The 13,078-nt window shown below is 45.4% G+C and overlaps 1 protein-coding gene across 1 annotated transcript in view; it reads left to right on the forward strand.

Moving 5' to 3' along the window:
- Window positions 1-13,078, forward strand: part of pex5lb (peroxisomal biogenesis factor 5-like b) — a gene marked incomplete at both ends in the record, with an annotated part of 133,614 nt that overhangs the window by 66,777 nt on the left and 53,759 nt on the right. The window contains one exon of the mRNA XM_084327532.1: window positions 715-834. Within this exon, the coding sequence (XP_084183658.1) occupies window positions 715-834 (120 nt within the window). The remainder of the gene's footprint in view (window positions 1-714; window positions 835-13,078) is intronic.

A 13,078-nucleotide genomic window follows, 5' to 3' on the forward strand; every position in this document is an offset into this window, starting at 1 on the left:
CTGTTACAAATAGTGGTTAGCTTTAGAGATGAATGGCTATGATCACGGAGCAATAGTGTTAGGTGAAACAGATACATTTTCATTCATCACTCCTCGGCTAGTAGTAGCAAGGCTCTGCTTCCTGCCACTACCTGCCTGTGACTCTCAGAGCCCCTCGCTGCCCTGCACCTGACGTGACGTCAGCATTAAGATGACACACGCACGCTATGAAACATGCAATTAAAATATGCATGTGCGTGGAGCTTGTGGTTTTTCCCTCTTCATGAAAGTCAGCGTTGGCCTAGTCACATTGTTTATTGAACAAAAATACAACCTGCAAGTTGGCCTTTAATGTACATGGTGAAGTATCTGGGAATCTGAACTCTTTTAATGTGCACTTTAAGCGTATGATCTTGAAATGATGTAGATGGAAAAATAGCAATACCTTGTCTTATACTGCTACCTTATCATTTCAAGGTGCTATAATTAACACAACACAGAGATACAATGTCCCCGATGACATCACTGGTGAGCATATTCAAACTCATTCACTTTTTGGACATGTGTAAAATCATGTGTAAAATAAATCTGCATTGTTTTTTGGTGAAGTGCCTCTTTAATGTTTTGTACTTTTAACACAGACTATTCTTATTAAAAAGAATGAGGAAAAAGATGTGCTATGAAGAAGGGTCCTTGATCGATACAAAGACTAAAAGACACCTTTCCTTCTGTTAGTCTGACACAGAATTCTGGGATAAGATGCAAGCAGAGTGGGAGGAGCTGGCACGACGGAACTGGTTGGAGGAGTCGGAATGCGAGGGGCCGATACCTCCAACAGTCTCCCTGGTCGAGAAGGTACAGTAGGCGCAATTGGCCTAGTGGTTAAAAAAAACACAATACAGTCTTTTCAGTAGAGGTTCAGTATTTTCACCAATATTTATTTATTATTGAAAACACACATATATACCAAAACAACACCAAAATCCAGAAAACGGACATAAAAAAAAAAAAAAAAAAAACGAACATACAAAACACATACACAACCCCCCCATCATCTTTGATGGTGATTAACACCATGCTAACATTGGTAACTTAAAGGGTGAGAGAGCGGCGCTGCTAACCTGTCAATTGATAATGCGCCACATCCAATTGTATAAAGTGTAAAGTGTTGCAAAAGAGATGAGCCGATACAAGAATCTAGGTGAGGCGCAGGCTTTGTGTCGTAGCATCCCCCTGCATTTATGTTTACACTCATTATTGATTTCAATGGGAAATTATGAAAATCAATTCAAATAAAATACTTATTGATGATTTTAGAATCCAGGTCCCTGGCCTGCCATCAGCCTACTACTGTATGTGCAAAGTCTCATCCAAATCGGATCAGAACTGTAGAGGTTATGGCTGGCCTGGTGCAGATGGAATGACTGAGGCTACGTTTATACGGAGAGAGTCTGAACAGAAACCGCAAAAGTCATCTTACGGTCTCACTTTTAATTTTGCGTTTAGACTAGTGTTTTGGGATGGAATTCTGCATGCAGACGAGACTGTAACGACTCGAGACGACGGAGCCTCGCTGTCACACGATTGGCGCATATGTCACATGACGTGCTGTGAAGACCCGCCCTACTCTGCCTCTGATTCGCAGACTGTGGGTGGGGAATGTGATTGGACCAAAGCAGAGTCACTCACAGACAGTGGGTCCAGTACTAATAGTTGTGATAGCCGCGGGACAGATTCTTGTGTATTTAAAAGTACTGCCAGTGTAGCCTTCAGGTGATCGCCATGGATAGAATCAGACATGCTTTGTTTACGCTTCTAGGCTACTGGCGCATGCCTGTGATGTAAGCAGTACACGCGACGAGAGCCTTGACAACCCTTTCGTCATCGTTTTATGCGGTTTGACAGTTTAGATGATAGCGCAAAGGTTTATCGTTTCTAGGAATTCCACCCTGGAAGGTGGTCTCACTTTTTTACGGTTTCACCCCGTAAAACGCTGTTTCCGTATAAACGAAAGGCACATCCGAAAAAATATTTGTGCGGATTCACCTGCTAGCGTTTCCGTTTAAACAGGGCCTGAGTGACAGACACACAGGAGTGATTGCATTTGCAATCCCCCCTCCAGCGCTTGGAACTGCGCTGTAATCAAGCTATCATTGAGCCCAACATTAATCCATTAACCTGTAAAGTGTAGAGGGCCTGGAGTGTAGAGTGCCTGGAGGAATTGCTCATCATTACAGTGTTCTATTTCATTCTTCCTGACTGCCAGATGTGGTGCTTAAAGGAACACACCAACATTTTGGGAAATTATCTTATCGTCTTCTCCAGAGAGAGACAGATCGCTTTGCGTTCAGTAGAAAGCAATCTGGCTGCATGTTAGCCTAGCTTAGCACAATGAATGGAAGTGGACATGACCGGTTAGCCTTCGGGAGAGGTGTTAGTTGGACATTGCCTAGGCTAACCGGTCATGTCCGCTTCCATTCATTGTGTGCAGCCAGTAACATTTACATTTACATTTAGTCATTTAGCTGACGCTTTTATCCAAAGCGACTTACAAGTTCTGTACGACAAGTCATCAGGAAGGGCACAACTCTATCAGCTGAGCAACAATGTTCATCAAAGTGTTGAGTGCTACAGTGTAGGTTAGTTTATTAGGACAAGTGCATGACAGTACGGTTAGTTAGGGTTAGATATATATATATATATATATATATATATATATATATATATATATATTTAAATAATTAAAAAAAAAATTTATTCAGATAATGGTTGAAGAAGTGCGTCTTTAGTCGACGGCGAAAGATTGGACATGATTCGGCTGTCCTAACTGGGGTGGGTAGTTCATTCCACCATTGTGGGGCAAGGACTGAGAATAGGCGACTTCTCTTTGATGACCCTCCCGGAGCTTGGATAGGAGTAGGTCTGAGGCGGCCAGAAGATGCAGAGCGTAGGGGTATTGAGGGTGTGTAGTTAGAGACCATTGACCGGAGGTAGGCAGGAGCGGTTCCCTTTGCCGCACGGTATGCTAGGTCGAGGGCCTTGAAGCGGATTCGTGCAGCAATGGGGAGCCAGTGCAGGTCCCTAAGAAGTGGGGTGACATGGGCCGACTTCGGTAGGTTTGAGATCAGGCGAGCCGCTGCGTTCTGAATGAGTTGAAGAGGCTTAGTGGCAGTGGCCGGGAGGCCAGCGAGCAGTGCATTGCAGTAGTCGAGGCGGGAGATGACTGTTGATTGGACGAGGAGTTGGGTGGCTTCTTTTGTCAGGAAGGGGCGGATCCTTCTGACGTTGCTCAGGAGGAATCGGCAGGTTCTGGTCGTCGCTGCGATGTGAGCAGAGAAGTTCAACTGGTCGTCGAGGACAACACCAAGGTTCTTGGCGGTCGGGGACGCAGTCACAGCTGCATTCTCGACTGTGATTGAAAGGTCGGTTAGGGGGGAGGATTTGACCGGCAGGTGGAGCAATTCTGTTTTGCTTAGGTTCAGTTTGAGGTGGTTGGTCGTCATCCAGGCGGAGATGTCGGACAGACAGGCCGAGATCCGCTCAGAGACGTGGATATCTGAGGGAGGGAAGGAGAGGAAGAGTTGAGTATCGTCGGCATAACAATGGTAGGAGAAGCCATGAGACGTGATAATGTTACCCAGTGATTTAGTGTAGAGCAGTGGTCACCAACCTTTTAAGCCCAAGATCACTTTTTTTTTTGGTGAAGGCAAGATCTACCTATTGAAGCGTTGAGAGAAAAAGACAGCCAAGATTGTACTTTAAACTAAATTACTTTTATTTGCCTGTATTCTAATTACATGCAATGCTTTGGTCCAACATTAAAACGTCAAAGTAGAACTATTATGTACTTTCTCAGTCAGTGCTAAGTGCAGTCATCTTATGCAGCATCACTTTTCACATCAAAACAAAAGTAGAACTGTAATGTGGACTTTCTCATATTATTAACATTGACAAACATATTTACAATTAGCATTTTATAAAGTAGAACTGTAATGTGTACTTTCTCAGTCAGTGCTAAGTGCAGTCAGTGCTAAGTGCAGCATCAGTTTTCACATCAGAACAAAAGTAGAACTGTAATGTGGACTTTCTCATATTATTAACATTGACAAACATATTTACAATTAGCATTTTATAAAGTAGAACTGTAATGTGTACTTTCTCAGTCAGTGCTAAGTGCAGCATCACTTTTCACATCAAAACAAAAGTAGAACTGTAATGTGGACTTTCTCAGTCAGTGCTAAGTGCAGCATCACTTTTCACATCAAAACAAAAGTAGAACTGTAATGTGTACTTTCTCAGTCAGTGCTAAGTGCAGCATCACTTTTCACATCAAAACAAAAGTAGAACTGTAATGTGTACTTTCTCAGTCAGTGCTAAGTGCAGTCAGTGCTAAGTGCAGTCAGTGCTAAGTGCAGCATCATTTTCACATCAAAACAAAAGTAGAACTGTATGTGTACTTTCTCAGTCAGTGCTAAGTGCAGCATCACTTTTCACATCAAAACAAAAGTAGAACTGTAATGTGGACTCTCAGGGTAAGATCTATTTTTATTTTTTATTTTTTTCATGGAAAGATCTACAGGGACAGTCTCAAAGATCGACCAGTCGATCAAGATCGACGGGTTGGTGACCACTGGTGTAGAGGGAGAAGAGAAGGGGTCCTAAAACCGAGCCCTGGGGGACACCCGTCCGCAGGGGGCGGGTGGCCGACAGGGTCCCTCTCCATGACACTTGGTAGGAGCGGTCATTGAGGTATGATGACAGCCATGTCAGCGCAGAGCCAGCCACTCCCATTCCTGCGAGGGCCGCAAGGAGGATCTGGTGGTTGACCGTGTCGAAGGCTGCAGATAGATCTAGGAGAATCAGGACAGAGGAGAGGCCTTTCGCTTTTGCTAAGTGAAGTGCCTCTGTGACCGCAATGAGGGCTGTCTCTGTGGAGTGACCAGTCCTGAAGCCTGACTGATTAGGGTCTAGGAGGTCATTCTGTAAGAGATAAGCAGTAAGTTGGTTGGATACAGCTAGACATAGCTTTATAATGAACACACAGAGAGGAAACTGGTATCTATCTTCTTGTCTCTCTCTGGAGAAGACGGTAACCTAATTTCCCCAAAAGTTGGCGTGTTCCTTTAAAGCACTGGGTCTTCTGTTCTGCGCATGTGCAGGTCAAGTATTTATACAAACACAGTCATGTGTGACACCGGATGACCCAAGAGTGTAGCCTTGTGATCGGTCGGAGTTGTGGGGTACTCCGCGAGTCCTACTCATCCCCCAAGGGCTGCGACAAGATATCCCTCTCCAGGGAAGGAACTTGGTGTTGATGTTCTAGACCGAATTGTGGCTTCCAGCCTCATCACCGACTGATTGATCTCAGCTGGATAAGTAGTGTTTTCACTCAAAGCTAACTTGATGAATATTGATACCCTTTGTTGGTGAAGGCAGCATGCTCACTCCCTGCTCCCGGCATATGGCTTGTGATTCTTGTTATTTCATGTAAGCAGTAGGGCTTACTCTAGTAGAGCCAACTATTGAACCTACTGCTGCTTCCATCATAGTGTCTCCTGAGGAGGCTCTGAGGCCAGATGCCAAGTGCCCTCGACACCAATGTTGGGTCACAGACGACCTACTGTCTGAAGCCTATTATGATGCGGCAGCGTGCATGGGGTGTATTGGTAACTTCCTCTCTCACATCATGCTTGCCCTCAGCCCTGTTTGTAGCCCTGCAGAAGGCCGCCCACAGTCTCAGTGATGCTTCACTACAGACCTTCGCTCTTACGTCAAGAGAACTTGGGCGTCTGATGTCTACTCTGGTCCAGACTCACTGCCAGGTTTGGCTTTGCACACTCCCCCCTGACAGAGGCAGCTAGGAGGACCCTTCATGGTGTCCCAGTAGAACCAGGGGAGCTATTTGGTTCAGCCGCTGTGGAGGCGCTAGAACGTACTGTTCAAGCTAGGAAGGCCAGACAGCAGCTCTATGGTCTTCACAGAAGCACGCCTCCCCCCAGCAGGCCTAGGGGTTTCTTTTTTGTCGTTGCTCGCATATGCCCCCCACTGGCCGGTTGTAGGGAGGATAGAAGCCTTGCATCACATGTCCCCTCCGATACATGTGGAGGCAGCCTGTCGCATCTTTTCACCTGCCAGCCGCGGACTCTCATTTGGCGAGGAGTAACGTGTAGGAGGCTCACACTGCCCCCGCCATTTTCCTGACTTTGCTGTGCAGGCGCCCCAACCGACCTGTAGGAGTCGCTGTTCACAACGACCAGACTACTACCCTTCGACTTCCCACCCGCTAACTCTGCCAATTGAGTTAGTATGACGGCCGGCCCAAGCCGGAGGCAACGCCGACAGTCGGATTCGAACCCGGTGTCTCTTGCGTTGGTGACGAGCACAATGTCTGCTGCGCCACCCAGCCACCCAGGCCTAGGGGTTTCTTGACTGCCCCCTGAATCTGCTCCCAGCCACTGGCCTCATTTCCCCACTCAGGGGCCGGCCCGTGACTTTCAGGGCCCTGCTCGCTTGCCCCTCAGGCCATCTTGGGTGCAGGAGCCTAACAGCCTAACAGATAGGGCGACAGTGTCTCAGGAGATAGAGCGGTCGTCTGGTAATCGGAAGGTTCCTGGTTTGATTCCTACTCCACCAGGGCAGCATGTCCTTGAGCAAGACACTTAACCCCTAACTGCTCCCGATGAGCAGGTTGGCACCTTGCATGCTTGCCTCTGCCGTCAGTGTGTGAATGTGTGAGTGAATGGGTGAATGTGAGGAACAAAATTGTAAAGCGCTTTGGATAAAAGCTGTTATATAAATGTACCATTTAACAGTTGTCCCCCCAGAGCCTTCAGAGGCTGGGGAGGCAGACACTGAGGTTGGTAGTGGTACAGAGGTCGACTGGTACAGCTCTTCATATATTGGAGAAAATAAATAATGATGTGATACAAGAGAAATGTCTGAAAACATACAACTGCCCCTCAGTACACCAGATTACTTAGCTTCTCTTGTAGGAGAAGATAGTGTTCTAAGATTCCAGTAATTAGAAAGAGAGAGAGGAGGGAGAGAGAGAGAGAGAGAGAGCTTTTACTTTCAGTTATACTTCATAATGTGTGATTTATGTTGTTTTTCCAATCACGCTCAGCCTCAGTCAATAAGCTGTTTGTATTCCTTATGGATTAATTTTATACATAATGCTGAGATGCCGTGTTTTCCCTTGATTTGTCAGAATAATGCCTCACCACCACTTCTGCCATATAATAAACTACCGTAAATCCTCTAATAGTGGAGGGTATTCAAATAGAGGACGGGCCTCTTATAATGGACGGGGGTTTGATACATGGAGACAAATACAGTATATAGTACATAATCAATAAATCAACCATACGCTACAAAAAACTATTTTCCAAGCAAATTGCTACACGCTGTATAATAAGAAAGGTATACAGCAATATCAACACACACACACACACACACACATACTGAGAATATTCTGAGTCATATTTATGGTATATGGGTTGAGTGTTATATCCGTATTTGCTCTGTGATGGGATTTTTCATGGACGATATGACCTTTGCAGTCGGAACCTCCATATGTTGGTGGAATGGCTTTGTCCTTGAGGTAGCAGGCTGAACATATGGCTGCTGTCAACAGCACTGAACGCTGAGCACTAAACCCCCCAAAGACCAGCCATGATGACAAATGGCACCAGGGATTGTTCAATGGACAGGACATAAAACACTGGCCACATTAATCTTGTGTTAACAATTAAATAAATACACTAGAGTATACAGTATGTGTTATATTAAACGATTTACAATCTAGCGACCTTCTACTCGAGTACTGTACTTAAGTAATATTTTGAGGTGCTTGTACTTTACTTGGGGAATGTTGTACCTTTTTTTACTCTACTACATCTCTACTCGTCTGAACCCGTCAGTTATTAATTACTTTGAAGAAAACGATTTTGCATAGAAAATGTGGAACAAATTGATTATGTACTTTCAAATTGTAAGCCTGACAACTTCCAAGAGGATGTAATAAGAGCAACATAACTGGACCACATACTACTCTAACATAACCTTTAGAGGTGAAAGATTTAAGGTTTGAGGGCTGTGTAAAGCTGTTATTGTCAGATGTTATAATAAATATAATGCAGGACCTCTTTAGGGGGTCTTTAATCGGCATGCAACAAACTGGACATGCAATTGGAGCGGCACACACACACACGGGATACACACACACACACATGCATTGTCTTTTTCTCAGTCGCCGATGCGACTAACCCATCCCGTCGTCCTTCCCCCCATGGGCAGCCGGGAGCAGATAGGGCGTCAACGTGAGCCGCGCCCCGGGGACCAATCCAAGTGCTTCTGTCCGTCTTCGTTGTGTTGTTGTGCATGTTTTTCCATTGGGTTTATCTTATCAGGGGGGATACCCTTGCGAGCATGGGGAGAACATGCAAACTCCACACAGAAAGGCCTGGGAGATACCCCACCTGGGTACCTGGCATCATGGAAACCTGGTCCCCAAGCGGGAATCGAACCCTGGACCTTCTTGCTGTGAGGCGACAGTGTTAACCACTACACCACCGTGCCGCTTTGTTCTGCACGTTGCTCTCTGTAAGGTGGAATACTGGAAGCACTGGAATACACACATTTTGTATAATTTTAATTTTATTTTTGTACATTCAATATAAAATACTTTTACTCAAGTGCATTTTTTAATGGAGGACTTTTACTTTTACCAGAGTACTATTTTATCTGGATTATTTCTACTTTTATTTAAGTAAAGGAACTGCATACTTTTTTCACCACTGCATAGTTCCATAATGCGCTCACGAGATCCAGGTGGTTCACATGAGGATAGCAAAGTACAACGCTATGGACGTGAAATTCTAAACACAATGGTACTTTTGGTTGCCGTTCATAGCAGCAATGCATGAGTCACGTAAAGATTCAGCGTACTGTGAACGCTACAGGCAGCGGACGGCCAGGGATCAGCTCAGCTCCAGAGACACGGCACTGACGCCGCTGCCCTTGAACACAGAGCTCACCCATCAACCTGAATGCCCACAGCCCTGTATGTTAATCAACCATACCATCAGATGATATGGAATCAAGTGATTCAGTTATACTGTATATGCTCTGAGTGCCATAATCATTTCCATGCACTGTATATTGAGGTTATTAAGGGTTCAGCTGTTGACGTTCATCCTGACATATATAGCCTACTATTGTGATCATTCATGAAACAGCGGTTATGTAGCCGCTAGCTGATGCTACATCCTGACATAGCTTGTTATGTAGTGCAGACTGTTAGATCCTGATCAATCTGGCCAGTATCACGTCTTCGTCTGTTTGGCTCTCCATCCAATTCCTCGGTGTTGTGTCATTTTAATGGTCCTGACGTCTCCGACACTGGCTGATAAGATCCTTATCTCTCCCCGTTAGTACAATCCGCAAACCATAATAATTCTCCACCTCCGTAAGAATTCGACACTTCGACAACGTGAAATACCTTACAAGGAAAAGCGTGGTTTATTTGATAAACAGAAACCTCAGCTCAGATGTTAACAGATTGTATTGTCCTTGAAGAGTCTATTCTAATGATCTTTCGGTGTGTTCAGTCTATTGTCCTTTTGCTTCTATTCAGTCCACTGGTGGTCAGGCCTGGTCTTTAGCCTAACCCTCCTCGCGTTAGCCGAAGCTAATGATGATGTGGCATTCTTCCCCCCCCCCCCCTCCGTGGTGAGAGGAGAGAGAGTCTCTTCTGGTTTCTCCCCTCTTAGTCTCAGTCAGATTCTAGTCTGCCTTACACCCGGAAACACCGTTCGACTTATAGATCTTCGTCGTAGCAACGACGGCCCACCCCTTTCTGGTTGTCATGTGCCTCGCTGTCATGACAACCGCGTTTAACCTTTACACACATTTCACGTTTCATTAAGATGAACCTCTCTCCCTCCTGCTCTGGGCCTACAGTACACTCGCTCTTATCAATGTTTTGTTACAAGGAATTCAAAAATTCTCTCGCTGGCAGTGTGCCTCACAACAATCACCCTGCTCTACTGAACCACCGTCTCCTGCTTCCACCGTCAGCATGCACTTCGACCTCTCTGACCCGGCACCATTTTAGCTGTGGTCATCTCCCCCCAATCTATACATCACATACATTGAAAAAGCACCCCAAATCCTTCATTCCCCCCTTTGATTCTTAATCAACCTTCAGAATCAACAGACTCCTTGGTTTTTCAATTAATTATACCCAAAAATAGACTCATAACAATGAGGGCCCCTCCGTCTGCTGTTTTTCCTTATTGTTTTCCATTACCCGCATCCAGTGTTGTGCTAGTTACTGAAAAATAGTAACTCAGTTACTTTACTAGTTACTCATTTCAAAAGTAACTCCGTTACGTTACTAGTTACTTACACCCAAAAGTAATGCGTTACTGTGAAAAGTAACTATTTAGTTACTTGAAGATGAAAAAAATTGCTCCCATGCAGCCAGATACAGATACTCAAAATCGGTTGATCAACTTGACAGTTTCCATTCACATCACTGAACTCTGCTAAGCAATGTGGTCACCGTCTAGATACAAACACAAATCACAAACACAAATGTCCCGACGTAATAAGAAATGCACCGTGCCTGCTCGGGGAGGTTGCGCGCATGCACGTTTAGGTTGAGCGCATGCACGTCTAGGTTCTAGGTTGAAAATAAGTGCTTGAGGAAAAGCCTTGATATCTGTCGCCGGAGCGTTTCATTATAACAGTCTTGCAACGTTGTTTAAGATATCAATCGTGCATTGCAACGTTAGAATAGTTAGGATATCAATTGTGCATGAAAGGACTATATTTATATTGTTTGATTAGTATTGATGAGATTCCCTGGCAGATTTGTAGTCAAAATGCGTTGATGAACTTGAGTTTCCATTCATTTACATTCACATCACTGCACTCACCAGTGTCTGTCGAGATGTAAAGTTAGTCCAGCAGCCCCTTAAACATTTTCTTTGTTTCATTTCCATGTTGTACTGTATATTCTCTCTCCAAGTAGTTGAAAAAAGTGTTCCGTCCCATTTGCTGTGTGTCGCCTCGTATCATTCTACGCGGGTGGCGAGTGGATTTGGATGAGTGACAGTCCTCGTAGTTAACGTTAGACTCCAGTATCTTTGAGCCAAAACACAAATGACATAACTAAAACGTTATTTTCTTTTCGCTCGACAAAAGAGAAATACGCGAGTGCTCTGCCTGGGCGCTGCCATTATCAGTCAGGAATCTCAGGAATAGTAAACAAAACACGCCCCCAGCATAGCGTTCCCCGCAGCCAGGCAGACAGGATATGAGGATAATAATAATAATAATAATAATCACTACCGCTCGCTATCAATCTACGCCGTATATAACGCAAATAACGCAGTGACGAACCATTCAGTAACGTAAGTAGCGTTACTGAATTTCAAAAGTAATGCGTTAGATTACTAGTTGCGGCAAAAAGTAACTTCGTTTCTGTAACGCGTTACTTTGTAACGCGTTAGTCCCAACACTGCCCGCATCACACCCAAACCAGAAAGGATAAACCACGGTCAGGGAGGAGAGAGAGAGAGAGAGAGAGACAGAGAAAAACACAGATTGCAACTTTTCAGACAACACACCTGAACCCTTCGGCCCCCCTATTAGGTACACCCCACGTCCAAATCAGAGCGCTCCCTTCCCTCTTACAGTACACCTCCCATCTTGGGCCGGTCCCGTCTCCTAGGGCAAGGGCCCCTTTCAGTGACGGCTCCTTTCCTGAGCTGGTCCCCCCTCCAGGGCGCAGTCCCCTAGGCAAAAATGTCTCCCCTGGTCTGCTACTGCTCAGTGTCTCTGGCTGTCCTCTCCACATCTGCTCCTCCACCGCCGCCGTCTCCTCTCTCTCGTCGTGGATGATCTGTGTACCAGGCTGCGGTGCCTGGCCCCTGCGGCTTCCTCCTCCAGTCTGTCTCCTGGTCGTCTCCACCGCTGTCGGTGTCTCCCCCCGCTGAAAGCAGAAACACAACACCAGCAGTCGTCTGTATATTCGACTTCCCTTGTTTTGCTATTAGTCTACCACCTTCTCCACACCTATTATCCATCTTACAGGGTGGTTCCCTGTTTGTTGTCTTCCGGCGTGACACCAGCAGCTAACCGATACCCACTCCGTGCAACTCTATCTCTTCGTCTCACGGGTGACCCCCAGCGCGCGCCAGTTCTTTCTAGTGACGTGTCTTCTGAAGACCCTGCCTATCTATCAGGTGTGAGAAGGCCCCACTGGAGATCAAACTCCCTCTTTATTCCATAATTAACCCAGTCAAATAACTGCACCTCCTCTCTGTGCAATTCTTATTTAATCCATTGTCTAATTAAACTCTATTTAATTAACCTGTATATCTAATATTATTATTATAATAATCCACTCTCTGTGCTCATTAGATTCTCTAACTTGAATCACTCCCCCAATCCGCCACTAGATGGTAGTACAGACCTATATCTAAATATTCCCCTATGGGTAATGAAAACTCCCCAGCACTACCCCCTCTCCGCCACTAGGTGGCGACCTACTCCTCCTCTATGGTGTTTTAGTTGACGTGTCACTTCCTGGTTCTTATCTGTTGTTATCTCCTCGTGGCTCACGGCCATCTTGTCTCATCCTCCTCGTGGCCCCTTTGCGGCCATCTTGTCTCTGTGCAAATGGCTACTCTCTCAAACAAACGGCCGCTGCCCTTCCTTCCAAGGCCTAAAAACACAGCTGTTTTTCTCTCTTTCCCATCCATATCAGGGGACGCTTTCTCAGACTAATACTCTTGCCTGATCGGACATAATACACACTGGTACAATCTCCTCTCGACTTTCCTTCTGTCATGACGACAGTCCCGCTATAACAATTATTTTGATCTGGTTCAAGCGTTCCCCCCCCTTTCCTCATCTCGCATTTATCCTCCTTAAACCAAAACTGTGCAGCCTGCCTCGTTTGCTTTTCATTCTCTGTAGATAACACCCTTGATTTTCACCATGGCTCTCTGCTCATATTATTACAGCTGGCATTCTCTCTGTGTCAAACTAGAAATGTTTACGGATGCACTATCTGTTCGTTTTTATTTGG

Source organism: Notolepis coatsorum (genome assembly GCF_963971535.1).
Source record: "Notolepis coatsorum genome assembly, chromosome: 13".
NCBI lineage: Eukaryota > Metazoa > Chordata > Actinopteri > Aulopiformes > Paralepididae > Notolepis > Notolepis coatsorum.